Raw genomic sequence first — 25,438 nt, forward strand, 5'->3', positions numbered from 1 at the left:
TTTTCATTATTACCATCATGCAATTATTGTTCCATGTTTTGAACATTATATCTTGCACCTTTTAATAGTATTAATAAATAATAATATTCTTTCTTATAAAATGGAGCTGAATGCACGTGTTCCCTGCTGCGAACCATGATTTTACATATTAGTGTTAAATACATAGCTTGTCAGGAGAAGAGCTATTTTGATGGTGAAGGACTCTGTGAAAGGGAAGTTGCCAGCGCTCTTCTACCATATTTTGACCACCTTTTAGATGCTCTAGACCTCTCTCTTTGATGCTAAAGCCATATATTTCCTGGGGCCAGATTCCTCATCTGTAGCCTTGCTGATAAGTGTGGTCCAAGAACCAAAGGGCCTTGACTGTCTCTCGGGAGCTTCACCTCCCCCCAGGGATGTGCTGACAGGATCCCAAGGCCATTCCTTTGCACAGTAAATTCTGAGCTGCCTCTCTCTGAAGTACAACTCAACTGCTCTCCTAGGCCTCTTAACGAGTGAAGATTTCTTTTCTTTAAGTTTTGCCATTTTCGAAAAATAATAGAACATTTTTTCCAATTTATGTCAGTCCCTGAATTTTCAACGGCAGCCATTAATATTGTTCCATTTCCCTCTTTAAATTCACAGCAGGATTTATGTCAGTAGTTGAAAAGGGAAAAGATAAATCACATGTCTGTTAAAATTTGTCATTATTGTTCAAACCAAGGGCTGGATATTAAAACCATGATGATGAAAGTATTGTTCTTACTATAGAAAAATATGGTAATTGTTTTGAAATAACATGGTGATCAAACATTTTCCCCTCAATATCTAAACATTCAGTTAGAATATCAGAGTTGTTATTTTTGGAGTGATAGAAAAAGATCTTAATAAGTAACTATGTCTAACAACATTATGTCAGCACTTTCCAATTTATTTAATTGTATTACTAGACTTCGGTGTATTGTTAGCATTTTGTGTGGTCAGTGGCTTCTCTTTTGTCCTGATTGCAAAGCCTCTGTGGATGGACAGTGTCGCTGCAATAAGGCGCACAAGGGGTTTGATTTTCTGGCCCCGCTGTGAGGGCCTCTGCCTGGAACACTTCAGGCCCGAAGGGCCACGGGGACCAGAGCAATTACCTAGGACCGTGGCCTTTAAACGCGGCCTTGCAGAGCTCTGGGCTTGGAGGACTCCTGAGCCAGCTGCATAGGATGTGTCCGCGTGGAATGGACCCGGCGCTTGCGGAATTCAGGAGCTGAGGATACAGAGAGGGTGGATGAGCTAGAGGTTTGATATAAAGGCGCGTGGCTGAAGTGCTGGAGTGGCAAAGTCTAGGCACTGTGAAGCCAGCATCTTCATCAACCAAAACTTTGGGGGAAAAAGGAAGAAAACAAATTGAGTGTGTAGCAACATGAACATTGACACCCACTTATATATCCTTTCCTGGTTTATTTCTGTGCACAGTGACAAGGCTGTACAACTTTGTACATAATTTCACGTATTTTATCCATTTTCTGGATTTGGAGGAGGAGATAATTTTTGCAAAATAGGCATTCCAGAAATTTTTGGAGGGCTCCCTTTGGCACATATGTCTCTTTCAACATCCTGTTTGTTTCATTGCTGATTTGGTAGGCTTGCAGTGGTATTCATAAATTTCCAGAATTCCTTCTTTTTTTTCTAAGTATTAAGTGTTGAAACATACTTTCTTCTCTTTTTTGTGGAGTATTATCAAAACTCTATAATTAAAAATAAATATTCACTCAGAAATATAAAAATCTAGCTAAATAGATTGGGTGAAAATGAGTTAGCATTAAAAAAAAAATGACTTAAGGACATGACGTAATTGCCTAAATACACATTTAAGTGCTGTAAAATCAGAGCAGACAGTCAGAGTCCCCGTAAGTTATCAAAACACCAATAAGAGACTGGAGTTGTTTCACTTTAAAAAAAATCTCAGAGAGACAGAAAATTCCAAAACTTCTTGACAACTTTGCACACAAGCAGAGTAAGCATAGCTGACCAAAACTGATAGAACATTTAGGAAAAAAAAACTATATATATATATATATATATATATGCTAAAAAGTGCAAAAATGCCTTCCATAATCTCAAGGCCTGCAAAAAACGGCCTTAAAAGGAGGTCTCTTTCTAAGGGGACAGAGCAAGCGGGGACAGGGGAGTTCTCAGCTGAGGGCTGGGGGCTAGCTGCTGGCCCCTCCCCTGGGACACCCACGCCAGCTCCGCACAGGCTGCCCCTGAAGGGCTGCTTTCCTTGTCCTTGTGTTGCTGCGTGTGGCACTGTGATGAGAAGGATGAAATGTGATGGACGTGCTGTGTTCAATTCCCATTCTCTGCCCTACCAGGAATTTGGACGTGAGGGCAGAGGCTGACCTCTCTCAGACCACAGGAGCTGAGGGCGGCCAGGTGGGTTTCAGACCCTGTGAAATCACCTCTTAGCTGCTTGGCTTGGCCCTTACAGGAGGCAGAAGCAAACTGCCATCCTGTTTAAGCCACTATTTTGTTGGCATTTTTAAAATAACCAAGCACTCTCTTAACCAATATAGAAAGGGGAACGATGCATACAGACTCGCCCCCAAGGTACCCACCACAGAACACACAGAAGGTTCTCTAAAATCAAACCCAAGTGACTGCAAGTGTCATTGTTGCTCCTATTGCTTTAACCACTTTATTTTGGGGGGGGGGGGCCAGTTAATCAATTTCCAATCGGTCAAGGCATCAAGAGAGGATGTGAAAGCGTGTAGAGAGGGTATAGGCTGGGTTTGACTTTGGGATACCCCAAAATACGAAAGATAAATTTTGCATATTTTATAATTTAGACTAGGGCAAGTTCTACAAATAGACAACATTTTTCCGTTCAGTAAACTGAACTGTCATAGTAAGCAGAGTGTGACAGAGACTTTTTTACGCTCACTAAAGCATTCTGGAAAGTATCTAAATAATTTAAATCCACGTGTATTTGCACTGATGCTTTCTGTGCTGTCTTACGTAACTACCTGCTCAGGTCTCAGATCCCCACGTGTTGTGGCTTTGGAAAGAAGTTCTCTTTATCTCATCAACCTCATACCAAATGAAGCATTTTGAGAGAAGTAGTATTTCCACATGCATGAGTCTGACTGTTTGTCTAACTCTGCTTTCCCGGTTTTGGTTATAAAGAAGAGGTTTAATCAACAGGATCTGGTGCTATTCTCAGCATGATTGACAACAACAGTTGCAGTTAACTTCTTAGTCTTAGGTTTAATCATAGGAGGCAAGACCTTTGCACAGAGGCCAGGTCTGAAGATCCATGCATGACATGTAAGTGGTACTCCGAGGGTACTCGGGAATATCAGCTCCACTCTCACTATTCAGGGACCAGGCTGGCGCCGTTCCTTGGGTCACACGTGTCGTAATGGTAGAAACAGGCTTCCTTAGGCTTGGACTTTTCCATGCTGTGCGGCTTCTCCTTGAGCTGCTCAAGGGGATTCTAAATTGATCAGGAACGTGACAGGTCACATTTATATATTGTGATTCTGTAAACATTAAAGTGAATTTTATCCTTATCCGCCCAAGCTACTTAGGCATTACTTTTCTCATCTCCGTATTTTAAGTGATGAAGTTTTCTAAGAATCATTTTAAGAAATTCATTTTCATAAAAGTTTTATTTTTTCCCTGATAAGACTTATACTAAATACTAATAAATCAGTAAGCTATTTTTCCTTATCCTTGGATATAGAGATGAAAGCTTTTGGAATTGTATATGTGTTATTGCTTTACATTTTAATACAGATTAATTATTTAAAAACAATCATATAGAGAAAGCCCTAAAAATTTCAGTTTTTTTAATTTCTAAGTTATGCAATAAGAACTATGAGAAAAGAACTTCATTTTTTGCAATGAATGTACCCCTAGGAAAAACAAAAGACATTTTTTGTTTTGTGGGGAAAAAGAAATTCTTTGTAATTTTCCATGAAGGTATTAGTTAATTTATCTTGTTAATAAACCAATTGCAAAAAATCAAGTTCTTTTCTCATAGTTCTTATTGCGTAACTTAGAAATACCCAGTATAAAGTATATTCTGGAGCTTATGTCATTGGGCTTGCTGGTACTGATTAGCTGTACTTAATGTATTTTCAGAAATACTTAGAAACATGCTGTTTCATTCAGTTATTGTCATACTAATACTGCCTAATGAAACCATAGAATCTCAGTGGCATACACAACTGTATCAATTGGGATTCTCCAGATGAACATAACCAGTCGGATACCCATATATCTACGTACATGTATTAAGAGATTCATTTCAAAGAGTTGGCTGCCACCATCGCGGGGCCTGGAAGTCCAGAGTCTGTAGGATGGGAGGGACTTGGTGCTGCCATCTTGAAGCAGAATTCCATCATCAGAGACATGTCCCAGTTTGCTTTTAAGGCCTTTCAGCTGATGGCATGAGCCCACTGCTCCCCACATTATGTAGAATAATCTCATTTACTTAAAGTCAACTGTTTGTAGATGTTAGCCATAGCTACAGAATACCTCACCGAAGTACCTACATTAGTGTTTGATTCGATTACTTGGTACCGGGTTGAATAACTGGCCTAATCAGGTCAGCACATGAAAACTAACCATCACAGTTCACCCTTATCAACTTGACATTCACACTCTTCTCCTTAACCTCCCAATAAGGACGGTAAAGTCTTACTTCCAACCGAGATGAAACAAGTATCCTGCATGCAACCCAGAATAACAGGAATCATTTCCTCCGAAGGGAACACTAAGTCCTGAAGTGACATTCACTCCTCTCCTTGATGTACTGTGACTTGAATGCTGTGACGTAAAAGTCTACATTATTAATAAAACTTAATGTTAGATCATAAGAGGATACAAGAAGGAAAAAACAAAAACTTTCATCATCATATTTATAATAAAATAAGGAAGAAATCCTCATACAATTACAGTTCTCATTTCTACAGCTGGACACACGGTTGTAACTGGTATTGAAAACTACCTTCTACTACCTTTGCCCTCAGCAAGCACCTCAGCTAGTCATGGTTCTGTTTAAGGTGGAGGGTTAGCGTAATTTTGACTGGATAAGTGTAATTGTGGTGCTTCCTAACAATGGAATTTTATCCCGATAAAAATAAATGACCTATTGAGCCGTGAAATTACATGGACACACCTTAAATGCATATTTCTAAATTTTAAAAGACAGTCTGAAAAGACTCTGTCCTGTGTGATGCCAATTATATGACATTCTGGAAAAATCACAACTGTAGAGACAGTAAAAAGATCCTTGGTTGACCAGGTGTTCACAGGGAGGGAAGGAGGGTTGCACAGGTGGAGCACAGGGGATTCTTCAGGTCTGTGAAGTGATCTGTGTGATACTGTAGTGGTGGGTGCATGACACTGTGCATTTGTCAAATCCCATGGAAATTTAAAGCGCAGAGTCAACTTGATGTATGAAAAATTTTTAAAACTTCTTAGGGGATCAGGAGACCCTATTATGGCAAAGAATCGAACTGTAATACAAGGTCTGAAATAATCTCACTGAAATGGGGGAGGAGAAAAGGGGTTCACACTCATCATTTTGGAAATGAGTGCAGCTTGTAGTATTAAAGGCAAAATAAACTGTGCTCTAGTGGATAAAATTGTTTCCCACAGGGATATGTGTTAACAGTTCCTGTGTGGCTGTCCCTGTACGCTGGGGCTGAACAACTAGGTAAGTCAACGGTGGGTCCCTGCGGGAGTGGGAATCTACAGACAGACAAGGGGAGAAATTAGGAAGGTCCATGTAGTCATGTGTTAGAGACGCAACATCACTAAGAGCTCATGGTTAGCTTAACAAAGATGCAGATGCTTATGCATGGAAATCTTCATAAATGCGTGCATTCCGACACGGGTTATCATATGCACATATATTCCTTGCTCTGTCAGCTGAGAGGTCCTAAGTAAATGATTGGATAAATAAATAAATGGAGAAGAATAGATGCATCTCCTGTCTAGAGCAATTCCAAATAATCTCTGTAGATACTCAACCCTCAAGGAGGAGAAGCACAGCTCCCCACCCTTTAAGCGTGGGCTGTTTATAGTGACTTGTCTCTAGAGAGTGCAGTGTGGAGAGTGGGACCGAGAGGAACTTATGGTGAGAAACCTGATAAACGTCATCTCAGCCAGCCCATCAAGGTCAGCCTCAGCGGCAGGGATAAGGCGTGCTGGCTGTGATTCTCTGACGTGCGGTGGTAAAGTGGCATTTATCTCGGGTCTTCCTCTCCAGAACCCATGACCCCACTGCAGTCATGAGAAAAACGTCAGAATAATCCCAACAGAAGAACATTCTACCGATTACCAATAATCCTCAAAACTGCCAAAGTCATTAAAAAAAGGAAAGTCTGAGAAATGGTCATAGCTAAGAGGAGCGTGATGAGACACGGTGATTACATATAATGTGGCATCTGGGATGGGATCCTGGAAACTACAGAGGACGCTGGGGGGTGAAAACAAGGAAATTTCAAAGAAGTAGGGCCTTAACAGTAAGATCACAGTCCTGGTTCATTAGCTGTAACAGCGTTGCACACCATATGCCATACTAAGGCATGGTGTGCATAACTGTAAGATGTGAATCATAGAGGGAAAGGCCTGTGGGGTATGTGGGAACCCCCTGTGCTATTTTCACAACATTTCTGTAAATCTAAAACCACTCTAACATAAAACTTTGTACAGAAAAGGTCTCCGAAATTTTTAAACGTATAAAATACAACTTTTATTCCAGTTTTTAAATTTATAATCACTGAAAACAGTTTTATGATAGCTATGAAATTTATGTTACCTAATAATTAAATTGCTTTGCATATTACATTAATTCTTTTTCTGAATAAATACCTGATATTATTACCAGATATTTTCATGAAAGCCAATGGAAAATTAAGAAAACAAGGAAGATGTATTAAAAATGGTAGAAGGCATGGGTACACCCCCTACTCAAATAGAGACTGAGTTTAGATGGTGGTTAAATACCTTCATGCCTGTTTTCTCTGGTTGCATTTAGTAGCAGGAAATGGATTCTAGACACACCGTGTTTTTGTGTAATCAATAAATACTGAAATTCTCCTCCTTTTATAGAAAAGGAATAGCTTCATGTCAGAGCTGGCGATAAGTAGATATTTGCTTTCAAATACAATCTTAAGAGCAATTTTGAAAAATAATAGTTAAACTAATGGCAAATTTCTCACGGACACTAAATAAATAGTTTGCGTCATCAGGTTATAATTTCAGCATCAAATTGCCCTTTCATTTGCTGATGATTTGTTCTTACCTAACTTTACCAAAATCAGCCTCCGTATGCTTTCCAGTCACACCAGAGCAGGCTCACAGCCCACAACTTATTTATGGAAAACAGTGTATTATGTGGCTTGTTCAGTTACTACCGAAAATGGTCAATCTCTTTTCCTTCAAAGGCAACAGTAATAATCCAGTGACAACATACTCCATTCCACTCACCCTTGATCAAGTGTTCATCAGTCTCACACAACAGAAAATGACAAAGAGGACAAGATAGTTTACTGTCCCCAAAGCTGAGAGGAGCAGCTGTTTGAGGTGTATAAAGTCTCCTATTTCGGAATCCACCGTTCATTTCACTTGGGCGTCTCATTCTCCTAAACTGTTAGACTTTGGCTCCGCATTTTTTATACTGACAGGATGTCAATTTTCTATGACAACCCTTAGTTTTATTAAGTTCATCACATAATTAAAACAAAACTCTCCAAAAGCATTTAAAATCAAACAAGACATATGCATTTATGTGCATTTAAGTCTATGCCTATCATTTAGAAATTACAGTGACCACTAAATGCATCTGTATTAGGTACTTCATACGTTGATTTATCTTTATAGTATTCACCCTGATAAATAGCTTGCTTTCTTAGATCACTCTGTTTGTGAATTACATTTTAAGTTCCGGAGAGAATTATTCATGCATGTAGCTTTTTAATTAAAAGGAGAAAGATTAGTCAACCTTTTATCAAGAGATAACCACATGAAAGGCAACTTTTAATTACTCCGTTTGAAGTTTCTTCCCCAGTTGCCAAGTGGGGTTTCACAGGGGATGCAGGGATGAGCCAGCCCCTGAGCGGCAGGCTGATCCTGCCCTGGGTCCCATCCGGATGCTGAGGGGAGGGAGCGGGGCCTGGAAATGCACATCCCCGGCCCGCGGAACCATGGCCGTAGGGTTATTCTTCACAGAAGCTGGAGCTGAAGACGTTTCATCTCCTCCTGCCGTCTCTTCATTGTCCCCTGGGAGCTCTTGTCCTTACAGGTGGCTGTAAACAGTTGGCCTGCCGGCTCCGCTGCCTAATTTATTGTACTTCGTTACGTCCTCCTCTCTGCCCCTCGATGCTGTGCTTGATGGCCTTTCTCTGTCTTTTCAGACGACATCCTCTGCGGTGCCGCAGCACATGGATTTCAGGACTACCTGTGAGGAGGTAGGTCGCATGCCTTCCGTTTTTGATGAGGGGAAACAGGTGATAGGGAACGCTGGGCCCTCCCTTACGTATTTACGTGGAAAATGGCTTTCCACAGAGGGACGGGTGATGGGCCCACAGTGTTTCCAGAGCACGAGCTGTCTCTGCAAGACTGGAAAGGCCTCACAGGCCTGGGGAAGCCCCGGGATTTCAGTCTTCCTTCAAGAAGACTGGCGCATGTTTCATTGGACTGAATTGTCTCTCCCCACAAACTATACGCTGAAGGCTTCAGCTAGTGAAAGAGCTGGAACTAATTCTTTTCACATAAATGGTTATAAATTAGAAGACATCTAAGGTCCCTTTCAGCACTAAAAGACTTTGATTTTATGATTCCCATACTCTTTAAGTATTTCAGTATTAAGTATTGATGTATGGCGACTCTCTGTAGAGCTGTCATCACATTCGGTGTGAGCGGAAGTGATGCATTCATTGCTCTTGAAGGATGTTAAAGGCCATCCATTCAAGTGTGCAGTCAACAGTGCATGGAGTTGGGGCTCCAGGAATGCAGCTCTTCTATTTTAGGAAGAAAGATTATCTTTCCATGCAACACTCAAAGCATTGTCTTTTCACTCTTCAGGCAAAATGCAAATATTCATATGTTAAAATATTTCATATTTGCTTAAAAGGTTTAAAATAGTTTAGTATGTATAAAGAACCCAAGAAAGAAACAGCCATAACTAGATTACCTATAATAAAGTTTAAAAAATCTTCAGTATTAACATTTGTCAAAATTGTTCTTTTAGTGAAATGTCATGTATTATATTTCTTGCAAAAATATCTTTTTAAAAAAAATATTTGTCACAGTAGGTTCAATTTTAGGTTGTTCAGAAAAAATAATAAATTACTTTCATTCCTTCAATGCTTATTTTTAATTTTTTTATTTTCAAAGTTTAAGTATGGTAATACTTTTAAAAATCCTTTATACATGCTAGCACTTTTCAAATTATATTATATTATAGCTATTTGTTTACAAACCTCTCTCACATGCTACCCTGAATATTATAAGGTCAGAATGTGTAATTTATTCATCTTTTAATTCAGCCCCTTTCAAAGGTTCATACTTAAAAAAAAAAAATTACTGTTTTCCGAGCTTACACTTAGAAGCATAAATTTTAAGTGTGTCATTTCTGGTTGTAAATACAGTACGTGTTATCATACTGGTCATTTTGTATGAATGTAGTAAACCTACAGTTTCTTTTAAAGTTTTATCTTACGTTTTGGGTGGTAAAGCACCCATCAATCTGAATGGATATTTGTGTGAATGAGACAACGTGGCACACATCGGAGACGCATGTGGTAGAGACTGGACAGTGGCCAATGTTTCTAACACGTGGTTCACCTTGGACGTGAGAGGCTGTATAAGATTGATTTCCCAGACCGTTTCTTACACAAAATGTTTTGATTCATTGATTTGAAACATACATCAAATTCTGTCCAAGGTTCAGCTGTTTTTTATAATGGTGATGCCGTTGAGGTCCTCTTACCCTTACTTCTGTAATAGATGTTCTTTGCTCTCCGGCAATGATCCCTTGAGGATCTCACCATTTCAACGCTGCCAGCGTGGAGCAGACCTCAGAACTGTCAGAGCAGTTCCCGCGTGTCTGCCACATGCTGGCTGGACCGGAAGTGATGCAGGACTCTATGGTGCCCTGAGGATGATCGAATCGCCCTGAAGATGGACCGAAATCAAAGGGTTTGCCAGAAATTGACAGTCTTAGAACGTTTAAGTGGACCTGCACCGTAAAGACAATTTAGCTTAACTCTGCCACTTTGCAGATGAGCAAATGGAGAGGTTTTATGAGAATGCTGAGTGACATTTAATGAATTAGGTAAAAGCAAAACCATCATGTATAGCTTGGAATGCCTGAGTCTAATTTTGGGCCTCTTTCTTAAGTACTACATTGCTGAAAATTATATCAAAGATACATTAAATGAAACTTGTTTTCTCTTGACTTTCTCTTGACTGATAATAAACTACTAAGGATGAAAATTTGATATCCACGTCCATCAGACAGATCCAGATAGAATATTACCACGCAGATGCCAAGAAGTCTCTTCTTTGTGAAGGAATAGAAGTGTGGCTAGATAAGTTTCATTTAAACATCTTAATTATCTAATACGGACTTTTTGTTTTAAAGGAGGGTTATTTATTGTTTAAAAAATTCTTCTCTTAAAAAGAAAATGTTGTAATTATTTTAAAGTAATTGGGATTCAAAAGTATGACAAGAAACAAAAATGAAGAGAGAGAATACAATCAGGACAAATGCAAAACCCACATTGTAGAAGAAAAAGTGTGTGCATACCCAGGCAAAAGTACTGACTTCTCCACCTTTAAAAGTGTCGTCAGGGGCTTCCCTGGTGGCGCAGTGGTTGAGAGTCTGCCTGCCGAGGCAGGGGACACGGGTTCGTGCCCCAGTCCGGGAAGATCCCGCATGCCGCCGAGCGGCTGGGCCACAGCTGCTGAGCCTACGTGTCCGGAGCCTGTGCTCCGCAACGGGAGAGGCCACAGCAGTGAGAGGCCCGCGTACCGCAAAAAAAACCCAAAAACCTATGTGTTCCAGTAAACCAATATTCTATCTTTAGTGTGGGTTTTCCTCATTGTTCACTTTCATATCCACATTCTTTAAAATAGGATCACATCTAGGTGTTGAGTATGAAAATACATATTTCTCTATAACATATTTAATAGTTTAATAATTCATGCACACTTATAATTTAGTCTCATATAATAACATATAATCTGTGACTATGATTCATTCAACAAATATTGAAAATCCCAGTATGAATAAAAGACTGTACTAGGTCCTATAGATTAATAATCCTTAAAAATGAAAAGAGTCATAACTTATTAAGATTTTCTTTAGATAACAGCATATAAGGTGAAGTCAGATGATGTGACATGGAACTAAATGTCATGGAAGTCACTACATGTCATGCCTAAATACACAATTAACTATTAGGTGAATGTATTTATTCAACGAAAGCCCTGAGTTCCAAATGTTAAGGACTCATCTTTGGATGGAACGGTCTCTGAAGATTGCAAGGAGATACAAGTTTTGTACAAGTGCTTGACAAGTGGCTGGAACTTAGCTAAGGAGGAGGCCAGGTAAGACACCATCCCAGCAGGCAAAGGAAAGGGTAAAACGCAGTTTGAAACGTCTTGTGTGAAACAGCATTTAGTGCACTGCTACTACAAGATGGTACAGGATAAGGAACTACGTATCACTTACAACTAGCGGCTTACAGGACACATTAAATTAGATTTGGCAACCAAAATACAGAACTATGAGGATTCCTACAAGACTATCGTGCATAGAATGGTCTCTGCCTAGTTTCTTGCAGTTTATTATATCTGATACTGCAAATTCCACACTTCAGAGTTAAAGGAACACAGATATTAAAGTTCCATGAAAACACAATTTGTGTTCTTTCAAGGACTAGAACCTAAATTAAAGAGGTCTTAACTTTCAAGTAGACAGTGGGTGACAGTCTACTTTTCAAACTTCCAAAGGTACTTGGTTTCTGCAAAGCATACATTCTTAATAAGTTTACATGTGAGGTTTGTTTTTAAAACAGATAAATCCATGTAAATTCTTGAACACACTTCATTGATTCACAGAAAACAAGTCAATGACTAGATGTTTAAACATATTGCCTTTTAAGTAATTAAGAGGTATTGCCTTTTAATATTCCTCTAAGCAAATAGTCTTCAGTGTGGGTTTTGCAAAATCCAGCTGCAATGTAGGATCAACCATCAGGGACAGGAAAACCACCTTTGAATGTATTTATCACTTTTCAAGTTTTACATATGTTGTATAATTATGTAATATATTTGTATGTTATATGTAGCACATGCATTTCCTCACTCATGCGTGATGCATCCCCAGTTAATAAAGTCTGAAGACAAATGACTGTTATGTTAGTAAAGAAAAAGAAGCTGAGTGCAGGTCTTAAGTTTATACTAAAATGTGGGACTGATCATTATTTGAATGATTTTTTTATTTTTTGAACAATCTGGGTCCACAGATCCGTAAAGACTTTGCATCCCTCAGTGTTTTAGTTTGTGCCACACCGGTGGCCGCACTCAGTGTCCTGTTGCCCGTTCTCACCCCTGTAGCAGTCCATGGGGGATGAGCCCATGTGGGTCAAGCCTCTCCCGGTATCCGCTAGTGTCCTGTGCTCCCTCAGCAGCCTAGCTTTGGCAGGAAAAGCATCCGTCAGGCCCAGAGTGGTTTCTGTCTCATTTTTCCCTCACTGGCCATCGCTCTGATCCATGAAGAATGGCTGGTTCAAGACGGTGTCCTTCTCAGAACTCTCTGCACTCCCATAAGGCGATGCTTGGTAACCAAAGTGCTACCTGGTGAAAGACACGGATAGCCTTGTCCTCGTGTGTGGGAAGACTGGGGGAGGCATCCCCTCAAAGACCTCTGCATGAGGGGACCAGGGCCAGGGGATAAGAGCCTGGAGCCTGGAGCCGGGCAGCCTGGGTTCAAATCCTGACTCACCCATCTCTGCGCCTCTGCTGCCCTGGGTTATCAGAGCCAAGGGGGTTAATACTGCAGGGCGCACAGCCCGCCTTCACAGTGGTGATGCCAGTCCAGCGGTGCTGCTCTGAGCTGGGGGGCGCCCCAAATGGACTTTACCCCTCTTCTTCCAGCTACTGTAGCAGCTCCGGGTTTGAGCCAGTTGCTTCCCGTCCCCAGAGTTTCCTGCGCAAGGTTTATGTTTCTGCAACAGTAACTATGTTCTCACTTCCCCAACCCCCATCCATCTTCTTCTCTGCTGTAAGAAATACATTCATAAGACCTAACTCTAAACGTTTATGTTATTTCACTGCTCTTAGGGTCCTCCATGGCCCCTCCCGCCTGTTCACACGCTGGGCACACCATACAGGGGCCTGACCGCCCCGCCCCCTGCCCTTCTGCCGCAGCCCCTCCCACATACCACGGGCTCGGCCTCGGGGCTGCGTTCTCCATCGTCCGGGGAGCATGCATTCTCATGCTTCTGGATGTTCACTCAGGTTTTTCCCTTTTGGATGAAATTACTTTTGCCTTCTATAATTATTGTTTTCTTGATTTATTTTTTCAAGACAAGCCACACATTTTTCTATCTACGGAGCCTCCTCTAATGCCCCTTCTCTCATGAGTAGTTAAGTCCCTTCTCTATGTTGCTCCTGTATCAAGTGCTCCAGTATCATACTGCATGTTATTTATACACGTACATTTTTAGAAGTAGGAATACTCTGAGGCCAAAGATGATTGTCTACTTCATGTCTGACTCACTGTTAATGTTACACAGTATTGGCAAAGTGGATGTGTGTGTCAGATTTTTAATGTATTTTCATGTCCATAGGCTGAATTTTCGTAAAAGAATAAATGTAACATCTGTAATGCCTGGAAAATGTATTTTAATGTGAATGTGTTGTTAGCTTCATTATCTCTCAGTTTGTTGTTTTCTCCAAACAGCTATGTATTGGTGTATACATATATATATATATATATAATTCTAACAAAAAGTTGCCTCATTCTTTATTTTCCTTCAGTCTTGTCCTCTGAAGAGTCAAGCATGGGCTCCAAGTCTGTGTTCTGTTTTCCAGACAACCATCTAATAGTTAGGGGACATTTCACACATTACTTGAGTGAATGGAGCTTTGACCATATCAGAAATGTGATGAGAGAAACCTCATAGCTGTGTTTTAGTTCCTCAAACTTTCCCTGGCGATCTTTGCGATCTCTTTGATGTGTAACAATAATGTATTTATGGGATCTCAGGGAAAAGCCCCTCTTTCATCCACAAGTTGAGACAGGGCTTTATTTGTGATTGCCAGCTATTCCATTACACTTCTGGGGGAAAAATGGCTCGGAATGTACTGTACATCTAAAAATCAGCAAATGTGCCCAATTTTGTTCCCTTAGCTTTGATATTATCTCCTGCCCCTCTCTCCCCTGCATCTCAGAAGTCCCGATGTTGGCCCCTGGCCAAGATCACCTTGTAAGCATGAGAGACTTTTCCATGTGAAAAATGTACAAAAATTGTGTCTGTATTAAGGAAAATACAATTTGCTTTTGCTGACATTCTTTTGTCTTTTAGACATACGCACTTGAGTTAAGCTCTGCGGTAGATTAATGGATGCGATTTAGGGGCCCCAGCTATGCATAGCCTCAGAGGAGGGACTGATGCCATCATGGCTCCTGGAAAAGCTTGTTTTTCCTTAAAAGATATTATAACACTTACAAAATAATTACAGACCAATTTAACATTGTATATAATAGAGGGTATAATGGTATGTATTTTCACATGGGAAAAAGCAATTTACAGAAAGAGTTATCTCTGGAAGTTGCGGTATCTAAGTATATTCTCATCAATATCATGGAACATTCTTTTAAAGAAACAAACCCCTAGCAATCCACATCTAATTTATATTCCAAGGGAAAGAAAGTCTCATATTATTTGTCTGGGATTTTGTGCTCATTAAATAGTAAGGGTAAAAATGTATTTCTATGTACTTCTCCCTTTATCCAAATTAAGAATGGCTCAATGGTTATTAAATGAAAATGTAATTTCCAAGGTAGTCATTGTTTTTGTTGACTTTTTAGTTCAGAGTAACAGCCAGCGATTATATTCTGTTTCAAAAGAATTTCCATTTGCATCTCTGATAAATGGGACCATAAAGTGCCCTTGCTAAGGAGAATATTTCCATTTATCTGGCAAATATTATAACCCTGACCTGCTTCAGGAGGGACAAGATGTGTGGACTCCGTCTGTGATCACTAAGCTGATGGTTTAAAGCCATGCAGTACAAGTTTGGAAATATTCACAGGCTGTTTCCACAATTCCCGGAAATGTGTGAAGCAAAAACAGTGGAAAGGGAATCAAAAATCTTGGGTCTCAAGCCAGGCTGTGTCTTAATTAGCTGTGTTAATTCAAGCAGTTCTTGACCTCTTTATCCTGGTTCCCTCCTCTGTACAAGGTGCATGTGTGCTGGTGAATGGGTTGATCAAATAGTGGAGGGTAGAGAAGATAAGAAGGTATGTTTTTACAGGTTTAAAATTCTGTGAGAAAGACAGTAAGTAGATGAGTGGTTGCCTAGGACTGGGTGTGGGAGGATGGAGAGATGGGAATATTAGGTTTCTTTACAGAGTGATCAAAATGGTCGAAAATTGGTTATAGCAATGGCTGCATATTGCTACACTAAAAACATTGAACACTTTAAAGGGTTGAATTGTATACAGTGTGAATAGCATCTCAATAAAACCATTATGAAATTTATATTGATTGTAAGTATTAAACAAAACTTTCACTATTTTAAAAATATACTGTAAAACTGTAATCCTTACTTTCCAAATCTTTGTGGGGATTTTCTCACATAATCTCTATTATCTGAGGTCTACTTTATGTGAAAAGGTTATACTTTTCTGTGTACTGTATTGTTTCAGACTCATCAGAGTGCATTTTCCCTAGCTTTCAGATGTTATTCATCGTGTTTTGCTATAAATAAGCCATAAAATTATAATCTATAAACTAAGTATAATTCTTTTCTCTGTTTTGCTTTCTTTTTTTTTTCTGTCTGAAGACAAAGACAGGGATTTGTTTGCTGCAGGATGGTAATCCGGAGCCTTTCAAAGTGCGGCTACACCTGGCCAAAGATATTCTGATGATCCAGGAACAGGATGTGATATGTGTGTCTGGTGAGCCTTTCTATTCTGGTGTAAGTAGCTCTTCCTTCCCTTGAAGTTTTCTGGGGGTTTTTTTATTGTTGCTGTTAATAAAAATGTCTATTCACAGAACATACTTAATATTCTTTCTCTTACTTTCAGAGCCAGTAATTTTTGTTTTCAGTATTAGTAAGCAGTGTCCTTGTATAAGGACTTGTACTTGGGTCCAAAGGCGTACAGTGGGCCCATCTCCAGCTCGGTGTCTCATTGACTCTGAGTTGTCATATGTGACTAGAGTGGCACTTGTATTTGTAATCATGAGAGAGTGGGTTCTACACTTCAACACCGAGGACTAAATGAGAACAGTGCATGGCAGGTTCCCTGCCCTGATGGCATCTTGCATCACAGTGAACCTTCAGAGGTGGTGCAAAGGCGGAGCCTAGCTCTTGGCATCGGAGAAGCAGGAGGCTTTGGGTAGTGGTCCCGGAACTCAGTGGCAAGGCTTCTCCCCAGGGGGTTGTGCATGAATAATTCTGTGGGCCGCCTCGATAGAATCAAGCTAGGTGCTGTAGCAAGCTCTGTCTGTGCTCTAAACCGTTAACGTATGACCCTGGTGCTAACCCAGTCTCTGAAGGAGCCATAGGTTGTCTCAGAACCCATCGGGCTGCTCCCTGGTGCTGAAGTGCAGCTCTCGAGGACATCCTTAGGTGTGTTAAATAACAAAATTTTAACTGAACAGATTTAAAGATCTAATTAGCTTTGTGCAGTGATCCATGAAGCGGGCAGCATCCCATCTGCCACGCTGTTTAAAAGAAGAGGTTTTCAAAGGGAGAAAGGGGGCAGAAAAAGGAAATTTTCCCCAAGAATGTCTTGTTTCAGTGGAGGTTGTCCTCCTAAGGGGAAAAGATGGGGTCTGTGAGGGCAGGAGGTTTACTCACTAGCGTTGACCAGGGAATTCCAAGTTGACTGGTTAAAGGTGACGGTCCTGGGAGAGGCTGAAACTTCAGTTAGGTTAAGTATTAAGATTCAGTCTGGTGACGTGGTCCTAGCACAAGTGATTCCATCTTGGGCCTATTGTCTCTTTTTTAACAATTTTCCCCTTTTGCTCAGACTCTCAGCTTCTCTGAGAGATGTGATCAAAATGTAAGGCATGAGCGCCACTCTCAGCTACTGCTCTGAAGCTCTCGTGGTTTTATCTGATCCTCTGTGTGGTATCGACAGGGCATGCTGTTTGGTTTAATCCCAGGACATTCACGGCTTCGGGTTCACAATATCTAAGTTGGTCATTCTCGTTGTTCCTTTTCTGGAGTTCTTGTATTAGGGACATCATTTACTTGGTGGTTAGTGGCTGCGAACTTGGATTTAAAGCTCTTGGGAAAACACAATTCACCAGGGAAACTACTATGATTGTTATAAGCAAGATAATCCCCAGTATTTGGAGTGCACTTTGGAGTCATGGTCAAGACCCAGACCAATTGAAGTCAAATAAGTCATAGAAAGACCCACTGACGGAGTCACCTTTTTAAGCCAAGTTGCTTGATCTTGTGTACGTGAGTGTCAGCTTCTCCAGAAGTGTTAATCCAGGTGTAGCAGGCAGTATTGGCCACGGCACAGACACCTCCTGGCTCAAGCTAAAAGCTAATCCAGGGCTGTCCTCTTATCAAAAACAACTTTGGCCAGAGAGTCAAAGGATCTTTGTTGCGCAGCTGTTGTCTTAATAGTGGATTCTGCAATACTTTCAAGAGTTAATGAGGGGTTCCTGATCGTAGCCTCATTTACGCTTACTCCTAACCAGGGAGGGACAGCCCAACAAAGGAAGCAAACCCTGAATCATGAATGCTTCCTGGTAATTCCCATCCGAACCTGTGGCTCAGGACTGGAAAGGTGCCAGCCGTGGCGGCAAGTAAAGTCTTAAGGGTGAATAGACCACGCAACAGTGTTTCTCTTGCCTTGGGTGTTTTCTTTGCCTAGGCGGAGCTTAGATGCAAATTTCCCCAAGTTTGGGATTGTTAACCAGAGAGAGGGGTTAACAGACCAGGGGGTCTCTAGCATTCTGACAAGTACAGAAACCTGTACTTGTCAAAAGGCCTTTCCTGGAATCTCCTTGCAGACGAAGTACTTTTGCACGTACACTTCTGAAAAAACATTAGAGTAAAACAATAACTGTAAGTGACAAAGGATTCAAAACTGCTCATTAGTAAAAATCTGATGAGAGTTCACTGTAATGGAATTGGCAAGGGAATGTGGTTATTTTTTGTAACATACAACATTTTAAGATAATAAATAGAATTATGACTGATAACATTATACCAGGACATATCAGATTTCTAGGAATTTTATACAATTCAGGAACACTTATAACATATACCCATACAAGTACAGCATAAAGAAAGCTCAGTATTACTTTTTTTCTTTTAAATAAATTTATTTATTTATTTTTGGCTGTGTTGGGTCTTCGTTTCTGTGCGAGGGCTTTCTCTAGTTGCAGCAGTTGGGGGCCACTCTTCATCACGGTGCATGGGCCTCTCACTGTCGCGGCCTCTCTTGTTGCAGAACACAAGCTCCAGACGCGCAGGCTCAGTAGTTGTGGCTCACGGGCCTAGTTGCTCCGCGGCATGTGGGATCTTCCCACACCAGGGCTCGAACCCGTGTCCCCTGCATTGGCAGGCAGATTCTCAACCACTGCGCCACCAGGGAAGCCCCTCAGTATTACTTTTTATTTGGCAGTATTTCCCATATAACCTGTCAAATAAGCCTAATGAGCCTGACGTCCCCCCTTTCATGAGGAGAGAGAACAAATCTTTTGAGATGTTTCAGGGGCCCTCTGGAACATCCCAAAGTTATGTCCAGGTCAAAAAGACATTATATAGAATCTTAATTTTGGGAAGTTTGTCAAAAATATCAAATGGTTTGGACACTTGACTAAATAGAATCACAGATAAGTATGAAACAATATTTAATGATACATTTAATTAAGTGACAAAAGATTTCAAAGGCATATATAGAAGGTTACCTTGTTCTGAGCAAAACAACTCTTTTAATATTGAGAAGACTTGGTTTACTTAAGTAATCAAAGACCAGATGATAAAGATAACATGAAACACAGGAAATCATTTTGATAAAATACAAAAGTTTTGCTTTCTAAGTGGATTACTTAAATGGTAAAGAAAAAACTTTCAGAATATCTTATCAAGAACAGATCAATTGTCCAAGGAAAATTTGTCATTTTAGCATATAAAAGAAAGCTGTTTTAGTGTTACATAAGTACACTATTGGTATTAAAGCTTAATTTAAAAACATTTATAAAGATAACAATTCAATTTTTAGCTAACTTGACCATAAAAAATACTCTCCCTCTCTCTTGTCTCTCTCTCTCTCTGTTTTCAAATTTCTATGTCCATTGTTTGTCCTTTTTCTCTTTTGCATTTTGAAACAACCAGCTTTATTTTAGGAGAAAATTATTTTCTTTTTCCCTAACAAAAATGAATCTCCATATCTATACCTTTTTTTACCCCAAAACACATCTATTTTCCTTGCATCCAGAGTTGTTTCTCTTATAATTTCTAGTAGTTTTAACTCCATATATTAGACATTTTAACCCTAAAAAGCTTTAATTTTTAGTGAAAATAAATGAGTAAACAACTGTGAACTATCTTTTACATTAGCATTCTGTGGCTTATAAATATTTTCATCTGTAAATCTGTAACTATTTTTCATAATTTCTAGAAATGCGTGTTTTCTCATAGTAAATTTCTCAGCATGGCACGGGACTTGTTTATTAATAACCCAAATATCTTTAGTTTTTCTGTAAAAGGAAGTGGAAGTGGATAAACCTGTCTTCAATAATTAGTGTTTCAGTATTTTAGCTTGTTTGGAAATGATCTGGTTATTCAAAGAATTTAACTTAACTCATCATTTAACTTAGCAAAACTTTAAGGTTTCAGGTTATCAAAAACACTTAGGGAAATGAAAAAGTTTTCCTAAAAAGTTTTTATCCTACGTACATCTATTTATTTAAATTATTCTTACAAGGACTACCCAGAAACACTTCATTAGACATTGGACAATGTCAGTCATTATTCTGAGTTACTTTTCTGGCTGACAATTTTTGTAATAGAGATAACATGAATTAATTTGGTTAGTAAATTCAGGTAGGATAAAAGTTTTATTTAATGCTGATAACTCTAAAGACATGCCTATTTCAGTTAAACCAACAACCTTAAACTAGCTTTTATATTTTCCCATATCACATGAATCTGAAATTCATTTGGGTTAGTTTCTGTTATATTTCTGAGAATTTCATTTAGATAAGAACTTTGTTTTATTTAAGCCAATTAAAAAGAGCCTTTTTACTAATTATTTTTTGTGGCACCATCCGTGGTGGGAAAATACCACATAAGATACATATACATATACCCACATAAACATATAGACAGACATGGACTGAGACCTCATAGGTTCTGTTTTACTAGTTACAAAAGAAGTTGGATCTAAGTTGCTTTTCTGGAAGATGGAATAAGTAAAGGCTGCCTGCACAGATGTCTAAAACTAAGTTTCAAATGACCTTTCCCTCTTCTGATTTTTTTTCGGTTAAGCATTACCTCTCTGAAGTTTGTACTTTAACATTTACAGCTTAGAGGCACAGAGAAAGAATGCAAGTTACAAGCCTTTTAAGATAAATAGGGAAAGTTTGGGAATTGGTAAAAAGGAATAGGTAAATTTTGAATTGCCTCTTTAGTGGCAGTTTTAGATTTGCAAAGATTTGTAAGATGAGGACAGTTGCCTTTAATTCCTCAAGGAATTTGGTTGCAACTTAAATGACATCGTAGGTTGATCTACCCACAAATCCTTTACAAGGCTTTAGGTTTTCTTTCTAAATTTTAATTTCTGCTTTTCATAGTTGTTTCAGGAAATAATGCAGCAGTCTCCCAGAAAGCCCTCAGAGTCCTGTCAGCTTTGGGAGCGGCCCAAATTGGGGTCCCCCTTTGAGGGTGGATACTGTGTTTGTAAGGCCACTGACTTGGCAATGCTTATGGTCGAGTCTTCTCTTCAGAGGGAAAAGAAATTCAGACAGGTTAGTAGAGCAAGGACTGCATTCCAGCAAAGGAGGAGAGAGGGGTCACCAGGGTTGGGTCAGCCTCATAGTCTTTCTCTTTTTTTTTGAGGGGGAGGGTACCTCTTATGTCCTTAAAGTTTTATTAGTGTTTTGCAATGAATTTTTTTTAAATGTAGCTACATGTATACCTCACTTTGCTGCACTTTGCTCTGTTGCACTTCGCAGGTATTGTATTTTTTACACATTGAAGTTTTATGGCAACCCTGTGTCAAGCAAGTCTGTTAGGGCCTTTTTTTGAACAGCATTTGCTCACTTTGTGTCTCTGTGTCACATTTTGGTAGTACCTGCAATATTTCAAATGTTTGGGCTATCACTGTATTTTACGGTAATCTGTGATCAGTGATTTTGGATGTGACTATTGTCATTGTTTTGTGGCACCATGAGTTGTGCCCATGCAAGACTGTGAGTTTAATTGGTAAATGTTGTGTCTTCTGACTGCTCCACTGGCAAACTGGTCCCCCCTCTCTCTCCCTCTCCTCCGGACTTCCTGTTCCTAACACGCAACAATATTTGAATTAGGCCAAATAATAATCCTACAATGGTCTCTAAGTGTTTGGATTTTCAGGTTCCCATCTTTATTATTGATTTATTTGTTGTTTGGTTTATTTTATCTTTTTTAAGCTAAGCCTTCAGTTCTCTTGGAGCCAAACCAATACTTGAAGGGATGTGCTGCTGGGCTGGAGACTGTGTGATGGTTTACTGTGTACTTCATCACACAGAAATTTTCTTGAGGTTGGCGGGTGACCTAGCGTCAGTCTAACCTGTTCTGACCCATTATTCTAACAGATGAGTCTTATCCTAACACAGGAGGGTTTGGTGGCAAGCGTCTCACAGCTCTTAAATTCTTGACTCGTACCCCCCAATTTTTGTGGCTTTTTTTGGCTTCCAAGATCCCCATTAGCAATAGCCTTTCTCTACACAAAACAGGACAAACAAGCTCATGCACCTTAACACACCACCAGCAATTCCCAGCAATGAACCATCAGAGCCCAGTAAGCAGGAACTGGGGAGGGGACCTGGAGAACGGGGTCCCAGACAACTGGGAAATGCAGGCTGAACCCAGGGCCGGGGACTGGGGTTCTGGATGGAGCCCCCAGCCTCTGCTCAAGCTGACCTGCTGAGCCCTGGATGGGAAAGCAGATCAGATACCGAGTTCGGAGCCGAGAGCTCTCAGAAACGGTGATGAAGACGGTGGGCTCAAAGGCTTCTCCGGAGCCACGCCTGTGTTTCTCATCGTCCCCAAAGCCTTCAAAGGTCTCCTCTGGTCCTACCGCGGGCACCAAATCTGATAATAATGAAAATCAACGGCGTAAATTTAAAGAGCTAATTGGCTTTATTCAAAATTTCATGAATTGGGCGGCACCCCATCTGGCAAACAGAAAGGCGCTCCGCTGAGCTGCAGAAGGGGAAAGGTTTTTGAAGGTGGAATGGGGGAAGAAAAAGGAGCTTATTAACGAAGAATGCTTTGTCTCAGGGAAGTTCACCCTCCTGAGGGGAGTTTTAGGGGTCTGTGGGAGGGGATTACTCTCTAGCACTGAGCAGCGAATTCCAGGTTGAGTGGTTAACATGCGATAGTCCTGCGAGAGACTGAAACGGCACTTAGGTTAAGCGTTAAGTGTCTGGTGACGTGGGCTTAGCACAAGGAACTCCATTTGGCCTGTTGTCCCCTTTTCAATAGGTGATGGTAAATTGAATTTGACAGAACAATTTTATCATAAAACAGGAAGTTTTAAAGTTCATCATTGATTGCGCAATAACATCGAAGACATCGTCTTGACAGTGTTGTCATGTATGATTTCAGAAGAAAACTGCAGCAGGTGTCACACAGGCAGCCCCCTGGATTCCCTAGACATCAGTAGTGGCTCAGCAGGCAGGTTTAATCTGTAGCTTATTAACAGACTCATCTCAGTGTCTTGTTGGGGTGAGTAATGCTGAACTCGAGCTTCTACCACACTTCTCACTACATCCTGCGGAGTCACACTGGGTCCTTAGGCTCCTGCTAACTAAAGAAGATGGACATTCTGCAGACTGTTAACTGCTCTTCTGTCACAGACCATTTAAAGTACCCTGAATCACGGTTCTGGCTGTCAAGGCTGATTAAATTCTGCCCACAGGGTTGCCCTTTCTTTCTTTTAGTTAATAAAAGAGTAGTGGTCAATTTCTTTCTTCCTTCCTTTCTTTCTTTCTCTTCCTTTCTTTCCTTCCCTTCCTTCCTTCCTTCTTTCTCCTTTTTTTTTTGGAAAAGATATATTATATATATATTACATATATGTATACACATATGTTACATATATCAGAATGATACAGAGCAATTGTCCATCAGGTAGAAATGTGAAAGCTTCAGTTACTATAAGAGGAAGAAATCACCTTCCCTTGTGCTCAGAAATTGAATGTTCGGTCCCTGTCAGTCTCCTGAGTGACCCGCCCCCTAAGTCAGAGGAAGCTGTGTCTGTCCCCGGGATATTATCTCTTTCAGTGCTGCCCTGAAGGAACATCAAATTTAGCCAAGGCTGGTTTTAAATGTTGGCAAAATATTTTTAAAAGGCCAATGAGACTAAAATCAATATGAGATGGCCGCATATTTCATCACAGACACACCAGTTTCAAAGGTGTTGCCAGTAAACAATAAGAAAATCTTGGAGACTGAAGTCTAAATATGGCAGAACGACCAGATATATAGCGTCACTATAATCAGAGTTCTAATGAGCGTCGTTAGGATTTAGAATCAACAAAGTTAAGGAACTTCCTTTAGTTTTCCTTGTGGGAGAAAACATGCAGTTAGTAATCCCACGTGTGAAACCATAATTTCCTGAAGGCAGTGTTAAGAGAAGCTAATATCTGCCTTTTGCAATAAGAGTCAGTGTTCACTCCACATGTGATGGGATGGGATGGGATGCAGAGAAGTCGGGGGTGAGGTTCCTTATCTGTGGAAAATTTGATCAGGAGAGAGATCGCAGCTATAGTAGGCTGTGTGCTCACTGGGGTGGATTCTCACCAGGTCATCTAAGATGGTTGGTATGTGTATCCTCAGATTTTTTTTTCTCTTTTTTCCCATCAAAGAGCCATTTAATACAGAAATCAGAATCTGTGAACACACACACGCACACACACACACACGCACAATATACACGTTATATATATTTTTCAAATTTAAAAAAGAAATCTCAATGCCAACAAGTACCTATTAGAACATGCAATAAAATTTGATCTATTCTAAGTAAATATATGTGATTTTTCCCCAATCGGTTTTAGAGGTTAAAGGGGTCATTAGTAAAGTAAAATCAGAACAGAAGGTATCGGCTTAATCCTGATCTTTTTACATTTGATTTTATATTTATGAATGAAGCAGTGAAGGGTATTGTATGTGTCTGCTTCTCCTTTTAACCTGTTCTGTTTTGGAGACAGCCGTTCCAAAAATGCTGCTAATAAGATTAGGAAAGGAGAGGGTATGGATACTTCTAAAAATTAAAAAAAAAAAAAAGTTATAGGTAGGTCACTGTGGTCTAGCTCACTGTGATTTTATAAAAGAAGGATGAACAAAGGATGATCTTGAACCAGGGTGCTTTCTCTGTTGTTGTCAGAGAAGTTGCTAACTTCACAAGACAGTGCTGGAACCCTTCTCTGCTGTTCCTTGTGTGCTGTTTGTTTTTTGCAACAGTCAGCAGTCACCACTGGGGCCACTGATGTTCCTAAATTTCCCAGGGCTTAAGCTGCAGTAGATGAGGAGGTCCTGGAAGGAAGACTAGTTCCAGTAAAGATGTTGTCTCCAGACCCCTGGTGTTGGCCACGCGGGGATGGTCCCTTAGTGGCAGCAGTTGTGATAGGTCACCGGCAACAGCAGTGGTGCCCCGGCAACAACGAGGTCATGATGCTGGCAGCTCCTGGGATGGTGACACACAGACCAGATGCAGTAGACAGTCTGGTGTTATTAGTTGAAGAATCTCCCAGATGAAAAAGAAAATGAGTGATGATATTTACCCCAAGAACAATAATGGTAAAGAAATGGGAGAAGTACACTTTATAAACTGAGCTAATTTTCCTCACGAGATCGTCGTTAGGTCTACAGTGTATATAAAGGATATTAAGGACATTATGCTTAACGTGCTGTGTAAAATGCAGATTTTTAAAGGCGTTTATCTATCCTGCACCGTAAGTTTTATTTTACCCTCAAAACAACTTTA

The 25,438-nt window shown here is 40.2% G+C and overlaps 1 protein-coding gene across 2 annotated transcripts in view; it reads left to right on the top strand.

The window, feature by feature from the left end:
- Positions 1–8,420: 8,420 nt before the first annotated feature.
- Positions 8,421–25,438, top strand: part of SNTG1 (syntrophin gamma 1) — a gene marked incomplete at both ends in the record, with an annotated part of 204,184 nt that continues 187,166 nt past the window's right edge. For both annotated transcript variants that reach the window (XM_082858570.1, XM_082858571.1), the window contains 2 exons: positions 8,421–8,447; positions 16,060–16,194. In XM_082858570.1, coding sequence (XP_082714696.1) covers positions 8,421–8,447; positions 16,060–16,194 — 162 coding nt within the window. The remainder of the gene's footprint in view (positions 8,448–16,059; positions 16,195–25,438) is intronic.

This window comes from Leucopleurus acutus (genome assembly GCF_964270905.1).
Source record: "Leucopleurus acutus genome assembly, chromosome: 17".
Classification (NCBI taxonomy): Eukaryota; Metazoa; Chordata; class Mammalia; order Artiodactyla; family Delphinidae; genus Leucopleurus; species Leucopleurus acutus.